The sequence below is a fragment of the Anthonomus grandis genome, chromosome 12, assembly GCF_022605725.1.
Source record: "Anthonomus grandis grandis chromosome 12, icAntGran1.3, whole genome shotgun sequence".
NCBI classification, from domain to species: domain Eukaryota; kingdom Metazoa; phylum Arthropoda; class Insecta; order Coleoptera; family Curculionidae; genus Anthonomus; species Anthonomus grandis.
This window is the reverse complement of record NC_065557.1, coordinates 5,773,084-5,790,180: the sequence shown is the minus strand read 5'-3', so window position 1 is coordinate 5,790,180 and position 17,097 is coordinate 5,773,084. Positions and strand designations below refer to the sequence as shown.

Here is a 17,097-nt window from a genome sequence, read left to right as displayed (position 1 = left end):
AGTAGTAAAATATATGACTAAAATTGTAAAACAGTAAAATATAATAAAATATCAAAATCTTATAAAACTAATTAAAAAATATATATAAATGAAAATTCAGCCTCATTCACAAAGGAAAAAATTCACAAGACAAATTCGTAAGAAAGGAACCCAAAAAACTACACAATATCCTCTTCCAAGCTACAATAAGCTCTGCTTAAAAGTGATTTCTTCATGTCTTGTAGGTTGCAGGAATATTTGAAATAATTGTTCATGTTTTCCAAGCTTTTGGTGCAGTCTCTTAGTCATTTCAGGTATTAAACCGAATTTCTTTATGTCTTGCAGGCTTTGTGGTATATAATTTTTCATTTTATCCAGGCTTTTGAGTCATTTTTCATATTATTTATTTATTTATTTATTTAAGTACAAGGCTCTCCTACAAATAAACTAAGCAATCCAATAACAGGAAAGCACAAAGTATCTTATGAATTTAAATACAAGTAAGCGCTTTGCCAAACATTACATTTTCACCAAACCTAACAAATACACCAAGCAATATAAACCTAACTAACTTATTTAATAGTATCTCTTATAAACAATAAAGAAGCATATATACATATGAATAATGACAATAGGGAAAAAAAGGACAATATTTATCGTTCTTTACGAAATTAGGTAGAATTTTTTAAGTATCGCTTAAATGAAGCCATACTGGAGAAAAATATATCATCATTCAAATTAGTTTCTTGAAAATTATTAAAACTACGGGCGCATCTGAACAATGGAGAGTTAGACAAATAGTTTGAAGAATATCTTGAGATGCTAAAGGTCGATCTATTACGCAAAATATAAGGATTAACGTTGATATGTAAATTTTCCAGACAGAAAGGGCAGTCTATTAAATTATTAATAATTTTATAAATCAATATTAAATCAAAATTGTTTCTGCGACTCTCTAAGGGCTTCATACCATAAAATTTTAAGTTATCATAGTAAGTAAAAAAATGCCTCTGTCTATTAAAGCGAAAATTTACTATATTTACAAACTTTCGTTGAACTCTTTCAATTTGGTCAATATATTTGTGATACATCGGATTCCAAGCCACTGTCGCATATTCTATAGTAGGTTTAACGAACGCATTATATAATAATATTAATGATGATTGATTACTAAAACCCTTTGTAATTCGAGTTATAAAACCTAGATTTTTAGAGCTTTCTGAACAATGTTTTCTATATGAACGTCGAAGAGCAGTCTGGAATCCAACGTCACACCTAAATCCTTAATAAACTCCACATACTTCAGGATAGTGCCCCCGAGATAGACATCACATTTGTTTTGTGTCTGAGATAGTTTTCTGCTAAAAAGTATAGAATTACATTTTTCTGGATTAATAAATAATTTATTTAAGGTACAGTACCTTTCAAAATTTGCAAGATCAGATTGCAGGGCACGAAAATCTGATACCTTCTTAATTGTTGTAAAGATTTTTAGGTCATCTGCATATGCAAGATATCTACAGGTAGAGAAACATTGACCAATGTCATTTAAAAAAATTGAGAACAAAATCGGTCTCAAATGAGAACCTTTCGGTACTCCTGAAGTTACGGTTGTACAAGAAGACTTTACTCCATTTACGACAACGTACTGAGAGCGATTTGATAGATAACTTTTAATGAATTTGAGCAGGGCCCCGTGCACACCGAAATTCTCCAACTTCACGAAAAGTGTAGGATGATGTACCTTATCAAAAGCCTTGGAAAAGTCAGTGTACACGGCACAAGTTTCCAGATCACTATCCATACTTTCGTTTATACTCTGAATAAATGGTATTAAGTTGGTTATTACCGATCTTTTTTGGAAAAAGCCATGTTGGTTAACATCAATAGCTTCTTTGACCTTAAAGAATAATTGTTTTAACAGCAAAGATTCAAAAAGTTTACCAAAGTGACTAAGTAGGGAAATAGGCCTGTAATTCCGTACATAAGTTTTTTCTCCAGATTTAAATACTGGCACAATTTGAGCTGTTTTCCAAATATTAGGAAAAATGCCGCTGGCTAAAGATTGATTATACAAAATATGCAAAGGCTCGCACAAGCTAGGACAAGACTTCAAAAAAAATGAAGGAAAACCGTCTGGGCCAGGTCCCTTTTTAGGATCCATGGATATAAGTGCGGATTTAATGTCATTTATATCAATATTGTTAACTACAAAACATTCTTGACATTGACTAGGCTCAATTAAAGTTGGTGTATCAGAAGGTTCAAATACTCCACTAAAATACTTAGAAGAGTTCACTAATGTCAACACAATTCGAAGCTTCCTGATCATTAAATTTCATTTTTATTGGTAAGCTTTTAGTGTTTTTGTTGTTGTGAAAAAATGACCAGAAATATTTAACGTCTTTGACAATGTTTATTTCTGTTATATAAATTCTAAATCTGTCATATGAATTACTAATAATGTTTTTCTCCGATATTAAATGAACATTTATATCCAAAGACATGTGATGGCTGTTTTCAGGCACAAATGGATCCATACTTTTATTTACAATAACTTTTGTAGAATTAGAAATAATAAGATCCAGAATTTTATCACGAGCATTGAAGACGTGATTAAATTGCTTTAGATTATTAAAGAAAAAGCATCAGAAAATGCTTTGCTGCAAGGATCAGTGGCGTTGATAGGCAATAAATCCTTAACATTCGGTTTTTGTGACCATATTAAATTAGGTAGATTAAAGTCACTCATTATTAAAAAATAACTATTAATATTAGTGCTTATAATATTTTCTAGTTTAGACAAAAAGTTTAGATAGTTATTTACTGCCGCATGAGGTGGAATATAAACAGTGCATAAAAATAATTTTCTGCCCCCCTCTATAGAAACGCTCACCCATATGTCTTCGATTATTGTGTTAGAATTACACCACTTAGAGACAAGTTCCGTGTGGTATGGTATATATTATCATCAAACATACTAAAAATTACATATAAAATCATTTAAAAGCACCTTTTGACTTCGACCCCATAACTAGCTCTTAAAAAATGACAACACAATATCATTACAACCATAGTACTTTCATTTTGCAATAAGCAATCCATGATCAATAACATCAAATGCTTTTGAATAATCGAGAGATGTCATAATAACTGTGTTTTTTTATCAAGCTCTTGAACAATATTCTTTGTCACATTCAAAGGGCAGGAAATAAGAGGAGAGATGTAAATAAACTAGTTTTTCCAGAATCTTACAAATTACTGAAAGCAAACTTATTGGACGTAAGTCCTGAACATTCTCAGGACTATGAACCTTAGGGATACAACAAATTTTCAACTGACTCTTTTATTAAAACTCTATACTGCGAAAAGTAACTGCTAAACAATTTTTAATAATATGAGTAATATGGTTGATCAAGTAACTGAAGCATAGTTGTAACATTTGTCCAAAAATATTATGACCAGCATCAGTGGACTGAATATTATGGATCATTTTATTTATAGTGTCCTGGTTTTGTTTTTATTCTTATTTTATTATATTATTTTATAATTCTTACGGCCTTGCATAAAAAAAAATCATTATTACCTTACAATTCAACAAATAACTGTTTCAAAAAATTAATGTTTGTCTAATAAAAATGTCAAGTAACAATTGTTTTATGGTATCCCTCACGTAAGATTCAATGCAGTATAGAGGTGTGTTACCATGTAAGCGTTTCAACTTTCTTATATGTTTCAGTAATTTAAACGAAAACTTACATAATACGTAAGCCTGAGCAAAAAAGTTATAATTTTTATTACGAATTTTACCGTTTAAAAGAATCACCATTTTAATATCAAACCATCATAATAGATCAACGAAAAATTACTGGTAATCGACAAACTGTCCGCCCATAAGCAACAAAACAATATAATCAATTTCGCATTTTCTCTATTATTGTCCCATCGTACCCTACAAACCCGGATCCCTCGTTTTATTTTAACGCCGTAGCCCCCCCGTCCCCGCCCGCTACCACCCTTCGGACTCCTCGAGGGGTCCGTAATATGCACTTCCGCCCTATTGCCTGCCGTTGCAATTTATGCAAGGGTGGAAAGGTAGCGGCACTTATCACCCCATTTGAAAATTTAAAGCGAGCTCAATACCGACCCGAAGTTAAAAATAAAACTGTTTTAGGGTTTGTTTTAAGTAGGAGTGGGTTCTCGCTTATTTGTCCTGGAATATTTTAATGATTTTTTTCTCTTGTGTTTAAAGTCGAATTAATTTATTGGGAATTTCTATCTAAATTCTTTTGTGCTTCCTTGGAATTGTTTATGCAATAGAAAAGATTCTTCCCTAATACTCCTCATGTCCTGCTTTATGTGTAGATGGACCGATTATACCAAGGATGTCATTTGTGTTTTACTTAAAAACTTTATAATTTCCAATCAAGTTAATGATGCCATTAAAGAAAAAAGAAAATTAAAAAAGTGGGAAAAAACCATGTTGACCCACTTTAATAAATTAAACATTAATTAAATTACTAAACGACTTATTAAACTGCCTGTTTCTGACTTAAATCTCTTGCATTTCCTTGGAATTGCTGACACAGAAATGAACCTTCTGAGCAAATCGTTCTAATTTCCTGTTTTATGAGTGGGTGGACCGATACTTACGAACTTTATAGTTTCCAATCAAGTTTGAGGATATATCTGCTATTACAGTAAAAGACTTAACAAAGCATGAGAGAATTTACAATATCGTTTTATGTTTTTTCCAAAGATATTCCCTATGATATATGGCTCTTTAATTATTATTTAACCTGTATGATAAAAAATAAAGGTGCAGTAAGTAAAATTAACCACACACGTTACACCTGCCACCAAACACTGCCCCATTAATAACACCTTTTCCATACACTTATAAAAGACCGAGATCGGTTTTATTACGCCGCCTTCATTAGTCTTTAATATTGGCGTTAACAAAAAAAACAAACGGGTTTGACCGCTTATTTGGCCCAAAAAATGAAAAACGCAAACGAGTTTTTTTTTCGGAATTACGCGAGCCAGGCCCGTCTTTTAAGTCGAAAGATTATATTCAGTTACGAAGCGTGTATTAAAGAGAGACATGTTTTAATTTACATACTATTAGGGCCTCTACTAGGCTAAATAAATTAGTCGAATGATGTATATTAAGGGAGTAATTGAATAAAAATTCTGTTTATTTCGAGAAATGTGGCTTTAATGCAAAATCTTGGAATGAAACCAAACGAAATGTGATAGATGGACTGACAGTGGTACAAAATTGGTTAAATACTTTTAAATTGACATTCTCTATATAACTTTGGCAAACCGTCCGGATTTTAACAGCATAAAAGTGGAAAACTGAAACCGAGAAATTAAAGAGGTTTCAAAAATAAAATACTTGGGCATCATTATAGATAGACATCTGAAATGGGAAAATCAAGTAGAAAAACTAACATCATATATTAGATAAATAATTTATAAATTTTATGTCTTAAGAAACATTTTAAATAAAAACCTTTTGTTACCTGTTTATAAATCTCTTATAGAATCCTTATTAAGATATGGTATTGTTGTATTGGGTGGTATGTATAAAAGTACATTGAGTTCGTTGAATGTTGTACAAAATTATTTACTTAAAGTAATTTATAGAAAAAACAGGCTTTACCCTACGAGGTTGTTATACTCTGAGACTATTTTTGATGTACGGTCTTTATACATCTTGGAGATAAGTATTTTCGTATATAAAAATTGTGAATTGAAAAAATATGTAAATCATAAGTATGAAACAAGAACTAAAAGCAATAATTTTATAGAATTGCCTAAAAGTAATACTAATGCAAATTTGAGATATAAATAATCTTATTCCCCTTGAAATTAAAAATTGCCAAAAAATTGATGTTTTTAAAAAAAATGTCGATCATATATTTTTGAAAACATAGAAAGTTTCAAAAAACTCTTTTATAAAAGACTCACATCTCTTTTATAGATGTGAGTTTAAGTTTGCAAGTGTTAATTAAATAGCTATGCAAATTTAAAGCCTGGTGGTTTTAGAAATTATTTTTATATAACTTGGGTATATTATTAGGTATTTAATTTAATTTTTTATTGAAAATTGTAATTTCTTATAATTTTATTTTATTTATTGTTTATTGGATAACAGTACTACACATACAGGTGTTAACTCATCCAGGCGAGTTGCTGTTATTTATCAGTTTGGAATATTGTAAATTTGTCTGGGTATTAAATCAAAAACAAAGGTAAGGACACAAAGTCACGGTCTCATCCAATCTATATAATTTATTAAAAAAAAAAGATTAAAAGCTACACGTGTTTCGCTCCCGTCGGAGCATCATCAGGCCTAGACCTACACAGATCACATTACAACTCCTTGTTGTGTAGCTTGCACGTGTAGCTTTTAAGCTTTTTTTTTTTTTAATAAATTATATAGATTGGATGAGACCGTGACTTTGTGTCCTTACCTTTGTTTTTGTTTTCGTTTGGTCTCTTAGAGAAAAATGGATGATACGTTTCTATTGGGTATTAAATGTTTCATAGTACATTTTTTGATTGGGATAAACACTTTGGATGTATTAGTTTAGTTAAGCTTTAATTTTTTTTTCTTTTGTGTCTATATTAGATACTTAGGTAAGGTAAGGTTAAATAAGGTAGATACAGGGTTACTGTACCTACCAAAATTATAAAAATACTTAGCTACGATATACCAAAAGTTCAAACCTGTACAGTGGGTCTAAATAAATAATTTTTCAATTTTGTAGCCCGGGCTATAACATACTAAAAGTCCCTCCCTGTACAGTCAGTTTAAATAAACATTTCTCAACACCATTTTTGGTTTAATCCTACTTGGAGTTTCGCTCGATTTTCTGGGATACCGTGTATATTTATGGAAAAATATGTAGTAAGAGGACAGTTATCTTCAACCTTTGGCTACAAACTTCAACCCTGTATAGCGAGTCAAAATAAGTAATTTTTCTGTTTTTGAAAACCAGTTTTATTAAGAAAATGATGCGATGATATAGAAAAAGGTGGAAAAGTCGAATTCTCATTTATATATCCCTATCTCAGTCTGAGAATTCAAAGAGTATGGGAATAAAGTGATGTTTTTCGGGTATAATCAGACAAATTAAGGGAGAAAAACACTATTTCCAAGCGATCCAGACACTATTAAGAAAACTATGCGATGATATAGAAAAAGGTGGAAAAGTCGAATTCTCATTTATATATCCCTATCTCAGTCTGAGAATTAGAAGAGTATGGGAATGAAGTGATGTTTTTTGGGTATAATCTGATAAATTAAGGGACAAAAACACTATTTTCAGGCGATCTAGACACTATTAAGAAAACTATGCGATAATATAGAAAAAGGTGGAAAAGTCGAATTCTCATTTATATATCCCTATCTCAGTCTGAGAATTCGAAGAGTATGGGAATAAAGTGATGTTTTTCGGGTATAATCTGACAAATTAAAGGAGAAAAACACTATTTCCAGGCGATCCAGATACTATTAAGAAAACTATGCGATGATATAGAAAAAGGTGGAAAAGTCGAATTCTGATTTATATATCCCTATCTCAGTCTGAGAATTTGAAGACTATGGGAATAAAGTGATGTTTTTCGGGTACAATCTGACAAATTAAGGGAAAAAAACACTATTTCCAGGCGATCCAGACACTATTAAGAAAACTATGCGATGATATAGAAAAAGGTGGAAAAGTCGAATTCTCATTTATATATCCCTATCTCAGTCTGAGAATTAGAAGAGTATGGGAATAAAGTGATCTTTTTCGGGTATAATCTGACAAATTAAAGGAGAAAAACACTATTTCCAGGCGATCCAGACACTATTAAGAAAACTAGGCGATGATATAGAAAAACGTTGAAAAGTCGAATTTTCATTTATATATCCCTATCTCAGTTCTTTTATTATCGATCCAAATTTTAGTTATCCAAAAGACAATATGCTAAAGTATTGCGAGTCCAAAGGGCATGACTCTTAAACACTTCCTGTTACAAGTCCTGTCATAGTCGAATACGTCAGTATTTTCCTTGTTTTGGATGCCCGTTGTTCAACAAGTACCTATATGATCTCTCATATTATATTTTGGCTTTATCCGGGTAATCCAGAGGCCATTACATTATTAAATTCGTTTCACCCTAGCATGCGCTCGCTCGTTTCTATTCAATACTATGCCCTAAACACGCTCATATGCCTGTCGCATGAACTCAAAACTCAATATCAATTATAAGCCCGGGTCGCCGTGTCATTAGTCATATTCCTACCCCTTTCCCACGGAAATCAAAGGGGGGAGGGTTTAGAGGGAGAAGGTGGGAGGACGGCTAGGATACAAGGATTGGGGCGCCAAGAGTGAGTGAGAGGGAGAGAGTGAGAGAGTGGCGAGGGGGTGAGCGCAAAGACGAGTCCCGACCCAAGAAAAGTAGATCAATAAAACAAATTACATTTGCCGTTACACTTTGCTCAGATCAAATGCTGCACCAAATCCGGCGGCGGTGGCGGTGGTGGCGGCGGCGGCAGGCGTCCATGGGCGGAGCGCGCCGCCAACGGTGGGAGGGAGAGAGACGTCGAGAGTTTCTTTTTTTTTGTTGAGCGTGTGGCGTAAGGGCTTTGTTTAATGTTTATGCTCTATGTTGCTTTCCATCCACCCCAACCCCGCGCCCTTCTTCAGTATTCGGATTCGCTTTGAGAGCTGCTAACATGAATACATTGATGATGCCGGCAGACGATGCGAGAGTCACGGAGGTGGTTTTTTTTGGGACATTTGGCCTCTACTAGTTCATTTTTAAAAATGTATATACTGAAAAAGTTGCCATCTTTCCAGTAACTTTTTTGGATGTATCAGCTAAGAAATCTATTAAAATAGGCGCTAAGAGAGATGTTTACTAGGACAGTAAAGTTCACTTTACTAATATTTCTCAACTGTTGTAGTAGAGTAGTTTTTTATACAGTATGTTCACTAAACTAGAGCAGATTTACATGAATCGCAAAATAGTTGTACCATAGATATATGAAAGTAATTATAAATGCTTATCGCAGTAACGACCCATTATAAAAAGTGTGAAATTCGGCCACTCTGTCTAGTCTAGGGAGTACAGGTACGGACCTAGAAGACAAAAAATTAACACCATTTAAATATTTTTAGACCTTTTAATTATACCTACCGGGTGGTGCGTCGCCGAGCGGTACATAGGAAATCCCATGTAAATTTTAAGAGAGTCAATTATTGGCTTCCCTGTATATTTTACAGAAAAAATGTAAGATAACTTTTTGAAGAGATCAATCTGGCAAACCCACGTGCAAAGTTTCAAAAAATTTTAATAAGCGAATCTTGAATTATTCAATTAAATGTAATTGCAAAATTACCAAATTTTCGGTTCAGGCAAAACCATTGCCTGCGCACACTCTTCGGCCGTCAAATTTCTTGATTGACGTTCCATAATAAACACTATACTTCTCTGTACCTCACAAATGTAAATTTTCAGTACAAATGATCAATTTTACCAATAAGACATACTTCGAGTAAAAAAAACACCTCTATAAATTCAGAATGTCTTTTTTCTACTTCCGAAGAAAACATTAAAAAAATCAAAAATACCAGATTAGTTTACGCACTAGTGCGTAACAAACGTCAACACTTTTTTTGATAAATTGTAAATTAAACGTCAAATTACTTTCTAGGCACTAGTGCGTAAAAAGTGAAACTTTTCAAAGCCTGGGAAGTGTGTAAAGTGACGGTTTTTACGCACGGTAGTAGTATAATATTAACTTATATTTTTTTAACAAACATTTAAGTTTTCAAAAACCATTTCTTTCTATCTATTGTAGAGCTCTTAAGATGAATTACATATAATTCTAAACGTTGGCTAGAATCAAATCGTTCTTTTCAGAAATTGACAAATTTACCCACAAAACACCACTTCCAACTCACAAGACTAAAAAAAAAATGATTTCTAGGTGCAGCCTGGTGGTCGATGGCTTCCCACCTAGCGGCCCAGGACTACCTCGCGCGTCTCCAAGCCTCCGGACTGAATTTCTCGATGGGCGGGCCGGCGGACCCCTACGCCGCCCTGGGGCTCCCCTCTTTGGCGGCCATGCAACAACACGGCAAGTCCAAAAGCTCCTCCAAGTCCTCGATGTCGCGATCCGCCGGTAACGCCGGCAAAGACAAGTTGACGGCCGCTTCGATGACCTCCGGATCCACCAAAATGGACCATCAACACAATTCCAAGATGAACTCGGGACTTAGTGTGAGGTGAGAAGAGTTCGTTTCAATTGCCATTTTAATGCTTATGGAAAAGTGGTAAAAGATATGTTATGCAAGTTGGTCAATCAATCAGTAATAGAAATTGGCATAGGCCCTAAAGGTATGAAGGTTGCAAATGTATTCTTTAAATCTGGGGATAGCAAGGACTTGAAGCAGTGTCAGTCTTAACCATAATGTCAAAGGTTTTAGAAAAAATTTGTTAATGACTTGACTACAATTGGTTGGCTACAGGATCCCAACTCTATTTATACACAGTTAAGATGAAAAGTGTTTGTTTGGAACTACTAATGTAGGATTTTCTTTTTCTAGGGATTGTCATAAAGGTCGAAAACAAGAAAGCAGCTCACAATTAAATAAGACATAGTCGTGTTACACAAATATCGCCGTTTTGGAGAAGTATTGCCTTAATAATCGCTTTAATATAACTCACTCGTTTTTTACATTTTTACCCCTTTACGTCTTACACATACCGCCATCGTCTTTATAATACTTCGCGAGTGATTCCCCGCGTCTGTCTTACTCAACACGTTGAGGGCGCTAGTTGTGACAGCTTTGTCACGCTTAATTAAAATTATTGAAATCGCCGGCAAAATATTAAAATCACTATAAATTAATTAAAATTACACCTACACTAATCTTGTTGACAGTATTGGTAAAATGTACAGAGTATCTCAAAAGCAAAGCTTTCATTGTCAAGTAATTTTTTTCTATTGGAACGCCCTGTATATTTTACTAAATTTTTACTCTTTTCTTAATTCTGCATCAAAAAAGTATAACACACTATACGTCAAATATTGAAGGTTTCCGAAATAAGCTAGAAGAACGACGTAATATGTGGCTTCAGCAAGATGGTGCACCACCTCATAACTCGCAGATTGTATCAGATTTCCTTGACAATAGATTTGGAAGGTACTGAATCGGAAATAGAGGTCATGTCAGGTGGCCAGCCCGATCACCTGACTTAACACCGCTAGATTTTTTCTCTTGGGGATATTTAAAGGGACAAGTTTACACTAATGATATGAGATTGGCTTATTGGTTACACTAATTTGGCGGATTTAACAAACAAAATTACACGTACTTGTAGAGCAATTCCGTAAGAATTAATAAGAAGGGCATGTATCACTGAACTAATAAAAGGGTATGCACTCTATCAAACCGAGAAAGCTCAGCAGTTTGAACATTTACTATAAGTTTTTTTAATTATTCTAGTTTTATAGTCGTTTTTAACCGTTTTAATAGTAGGTTGAATAGGAATTAAATATTATCGTCATAATAAGCAATTATCTGAAAAACCATCAATATTTGACATACAGTATATTATACATATTTATGTACAATTAAACAAAGAGTAAAAATTTATTAAAATATACTGGGCGTTCCATTTAAAAAAAAACTTACTTGACAATGAAAACTTTGTTTTTAAGACACTGTACCAATTTTGCCAATACTGTCAACAAAATAAGTATTTCCAAAAAAAAACGCTTTTTTATCATATATAGTGGCGAAAAAAATTGTATGTAAATAAAGTTGGGACACTCTGTATAGAAGAAAACAATATTTTGTTATTATGTCAATATGGCCTTCGCAGGTCGAGTGATACTAATTCAGCATCTGTGGATTGTTTTAGATTTTTAGAAATACAGATGAAGGTAGATGGAAAGCAAAAGTGTCACTTGACTTCTGTAAGGCATTTGAAACTGTGAATTATAATTTGCTTTTAAAGAATTACATTTTTTGGGTATATGAAACTCATGTTTGGATTGGCTCAAGAGTTACTTAAAGGAAAGGCAACAGTTTGTGAGCATCAACAATTCAAATTGTTGATGATTGAATTGTTGTCACAGTGATGGGAGAAATGTCTGTGTGGTTCCTTAGCCCTCCATTTTGGACCTACTCTGTTTTTATTGTATATCAATTCTATAAACAACTGGTATTTTTGGTGGACTCATACAGTTTCCAAATCTCTCCTAAGATCTATGTAGATATCTTGCTGGCAAATTGTGTGAGATGTACAAAAAAAATCTTAAATCAATTTAATACCTACAAAATGAACAAATAAAAACCTTTGCCCCGAGATTCATTGGTTATAAGAAAGAAAACTCTGGTTACTATAAATTGTGTTAATATGTGTTGGCTTAAAAAACTCTATATAGTGTCCCATAACCCCACTTAAATTGTAAAACTGATACAGAAGGTTTGCCATTTTATGTCTAAGATATTACATAATAAGGCAGGCATGACACAGAATTTATAACTTTTATCAATAATCTTTTCTGCATAGCAGATGGTCAAACAGAAAAGATTACATTTTATGCAAATGACACAAATTTCACAGTAAAGGGGGTGAACTTCAAAGAAGTTGTAAGCAAAGGAGACACTTTATTGAGAAAGGCAAATAGTTAATTCACAGAAAATAAACTCATCCTAAACAAAGATATATCCTACATAATAATAATGTTTCAAACAAAATTTTCAAGAGTAGAAAAACCCACTAGCTTGCTTGTTCTTAATGAAGAGGTAAATATGGTAAAAAATACCAAGTTTCTAGGTGTGCACATCAATAAACTATTCGATTGGTCGGATCATATATCTAATCTTTTAAAAAACTTAATTTGATATGGAGCACGAATCATAGATTCAAAAAATAATATATTTTGCAAATTTTGAATCCATTCTAATGGTACTGTTGATTGGGGTAGAGTAGAGGACTTTTTAGAAATGAGGGCATTTTAACCATATATGCACTTTATATAATGGAATCATTGATTTTCTTTTTGAATCACAGAGAAGATTTTGAATTACCAATGTTCCATGCATATAACACAAGAACAGTAAAATGGTAACTACCCAATACGTTTAATATGTTTGACAGAAAAGAGTCCGTATTACATGTCTCTCGTTTATACAATAGATTACTAATCAATATTCAATCCATCTAGGATAAAAGCTCCTCTTTTAACCTGATTTTCTTGGTTAAATAAATTGTAATATTTTCTCCAGAAACCTGAGGCAGAATAAAATCTTTTCTAGTCATTTCTTAGTACCTATTACGCTATTTATTCCCCTGTTGAAAGGACACTGCAATTGTGGGCATTACAACAATTTAATATGTTTTTTCCTGTAATGGGGTTAATCCAGTTCATTAAAAAAATAACTACATATTGACTTAACAAAAGTTAGGGCTCATCATTCATACTCACAAGATCTTCCACGATTTACTTACCCTTATTATTTAATTTAAATTAATTTTTCATTATATTCTAATTTTTTTGGAATTAATTGTTCTGCCTTTTCCAGGCATTTGTTTTCATTTTTTAAGGGATTTACTATGTTCTCAAACGAACTTAAGAGCTGGTGCTGGAGCAAATGCAAGCATTAAGGAACAGTTTTGGATATGAACAATATACAATCATATACGGGATATTTTCAAGACACAGGTCTAGTTTCCATATATATAAGTGTGTGTTCCAAAAGATCTTACATAATCATAAGCATAATACTAGATCTCTTAAACACAATATACCCCAGCATAAACTAAATCTTTTTAAGTATAGCTCTTTCTCTCTTTTTATGCATTAAATGTTATAAATACCTTCCATTATCTATAAGGCAAATTAAGCTGTTAAAAAATTTCTTATCAAGTTAGACTGTTGCTGAGATTAATTTCTAATGCCTTGAATATCACTTTCTCTATGTGTCCAAAGATTTATGATATTCCAAAGTCATTTTCTTCAAAGTTTTTGTGGTATTTGAAGTGATTTTAAATTTTATTTCTCTTTTTTTTCTTCTAAGTATTTTTTTGGGGAGTTATTGGACTCGAATGACCTAATGCTGCTAAATGGACTTATACTGATATTTTGTATATTGAATTCTTAGTGAGATTTTAAAAATAAAATTACGGTAAATATTAGAATGGAACTGGACTTGAAGACATTGAAAATCTCTTGGACTTACCAACACCTTTTTCCTTTTTCTGTACGTAAAAAAAAACTAACATCCTGAGGATAACAATATAAAATGTTGGCGTGTCAGTAAAAGACCTAAAACTTTGCTTACCGTTTTGTTAGGTCACTATCAAATAGATTAAACTCTTGTATTCTGGAAAATGTATTATCAAGCCTTTACCTAAACTATCAAATCCATAAATTTTTAATGAGTTAAGGCCTATAAGCATTCTACCTAAATTAGTATTTAACATTTTATAAAAACATGTCATGGATCAGATTTTTTTTGTATTCACACATTCTACCACATTCCCATTCAGGACTTAGAAAATAGTTTAGCACTTTTATTGGTTCTGTTATTTTGATCAATGATGTTAGAGAGAATAAGGATACCAGAAATGTTACATGTTTGGGTTTGCTAGACCTTAGCAAAGCCCTTGACACCATTAAGCACGAAATACTTCTTACTAAACTTAAATACTTTGGTCTTTCAAAGCTTCCCTTTTTTTGTAAGCCCAAAAACAACTTCTGTCTTTTATATTTTACTATCGAGCTCAAACATTGTTTTTAATATCAATCTTTTTTTTATTTACTTTCAGCAAATCGTCGTCGAACAATTCGCTGAAATACTCATCGCCCACGGGACTCACCATCCAGCCGAGCATAAGTAAAATTCCGAATTCCTCATCCGGTTCCTCGGTGGGAGGCGAGAGGGGCCGTAAGTCGTCCTCCTCCTCCTCCTCCACGTCCGCGAACGATCTGAATTATTTAAGTAAAGTGGACAATAAACAAAAAACGAGCGCGTCGACGAGCGTGAAACCGTCCTCGGACTCGCCCAGTATATTCACGAATCCGCTCAGCATGGCCAGTACTCAGGACAAAAGCGGTACTAGCGTCGCGTCCGTTTTAAATAGTGCTAGTTTACAAAATTCCGTCAATAGTGGTAGTGTCGCAGGCTTACCGGCTAGTATATTAAGGTAGGCATACCGTTGTTATCGAATCGTTTTTTTTTTGCATGTATTCGTCATGGTAACATATTAACTATGTCCCATAATTTTAGAGAATCCCCATAAAATTATCATATCCTTCTATGGCTCCCTATATTCTTTTTTTAGATTAAGACTTACCACTTGAATATTTTAGATTAAAAAAATTGTAAATTGGTATTAACTGATACTTTTAAACTAACACTCGACGTCCGAACATCAAATTTGCATCTAATTCAACAAGAACTAAAGAAATTAATAGAAATTAACTGGATAACCCCCTTTTTTACAAAAGTTATTAACAAAATATATAAAAAGGCAAATACTATGTAATTATATCACATTACGAAAATTACACTCTATGAAATAATGATCATTAATTAAATAAAAATTTACAAAAATGTTTGCAATTGATCATGTGGAAATTTTAGGACATTGTAGAAATTTGGAAAATTATCAGATACCTATGAACGACATTGATTCATTTTTCAGCAACTTTTAGATAATTTAAAAATTTAAGAAAAATTTAGGAAATTATCAAAAAAAAAATAAATTAAATTTCAAAAAATTGTCAAAATTTCATTCAAATTTACAAAATTCTGAGGAAATTAATTAATTTTTTTAGAAATCTTCAAAATTCTTTGAATACTTCAAATATATTTATAGGAAACTGCAAAAATAAATAGAATTAATAACATGTCGTGAAATTAATCAACAATGTGTTTTTATAGGTATAGTTTTAAAACTCAATAAAATCCCACAAATTCGAAGTTTATAAAATATACATATAACTAAAAATAATACCAGTTTCTTGTATGTCATTAACCTTGATAACCTGCCATTTATTTTCTAAGTACCTAGGGCTTACGAGTGCTCTTTAATACTATCTCTAAAGCTTTTGGTTCAAATGGTATACATAAGTCAAAAGCTTATGACAAAACTACAAAAAGGCCCATTACGCAGAGTTTCTTGTCATTAATAAGATATACATTTTTTTTCTATAAAGTATTTCTATATAATTCTTTTCTATTAAGGTTATACCATGTTCTTCTTAAAGGGAAAATTTTACATAATCCCAACTTATTTTAGCGCATCAGAATTGCATAAAAACTCAAGGATAAACTTGAGTTGAAAAAATGGGATATTCATATTATATTTTCCCTTATTTTGTCAAATTTGCACCCCTTAAATTAAATATCAGGCATAGAGCTAACTCTTTTAGCCTTCTCAACAACAATGAGAAAAGAATAGTACTTTTTAATACAATAATAATATTTCTTCTTGTATTAGTGTAGGGATTTGAAAAAGGTCCTCAAGTGATCAAATTAAACCTCAATTGAGGGTAATGGTCATTTTTAAGTGATAGTACCACTCATCAAGTGCCTTTATTTGAATTTTAAGAACCTCTCCACTAGAATAAATAAAGACTTACAAAAAAGTTTTTTTTTTGCAAAACTCAGACAAATTATTCAGTCTTTTTTCAATCCCAGTTGAGAATCAAATCATCTCACTTTGCCCTAAGGACCTAAGCTATATAAAATTATAGTCTTAATAACATACTTTCTCACATTCTAATAATGTAATAAGCACGTAATCTTATCGTATTTTTTTTCAAACCCAGGAAATCACATGCGAGAACTCGCATATCTTCAAACACATCCAATTAACGTATGCTTGATAACGTATTATTATTTATAAACACGTCACTTAAAAATAGTTTATTGAAACGTACTAAATGTTTGTTTTGCGTACCTAATCCACTAATTTCATCGTTTTAACCATTAAGTTGCTCTTTAATACGTTTTAAGTAGAAAACCCCTCTTTACTAACAGAATATTTTCTTTTATTTAGCGCTGCTTTAGAGGGAAGCAGGTAAGGCTTTCT

General features: G+C 32.4%; 1 protein-coding gene across 12 annotated transcripts in view; it reads left to right on the top strand.

Annotated features, from left to right (window-relative positions):
• LOC126743274 (bromodomain adjacent to zinc finger domain protein 2B) overlaps positions 1 to 17,097 on the top strand; it is a 94,107-nt gene that overhangs the window by 24,281 nt on the left and 52,729 nt on the right. For 9 of the 12 annotated variants that reach the window (XM_050450296.1, XM_050450285.1, XM_050450289.1 and 6 more), the window contains 3 exons: positions 9,971 to 10,268; positions 14,827 to 15,204; positions 17,065 to 17,085. In XM_050450296.1, coding sequence (XP_050306253.1) covers positions 9,971 to 10,268; positions 14,827 to 15,204; positions 17,065 to 17,085 — 697 coding nt within the window. The remainder of the gene's footprint in view (positions 1 to 9,970; positions 10,269 to 14,826; positions 15,205 to 17,064; positions 17,086 to 17,097) is intronic. The other 3 variants (XM_050450291.1, XM_050450295.1, XM_050450290.1) reach the window with 1 other exon arrangement.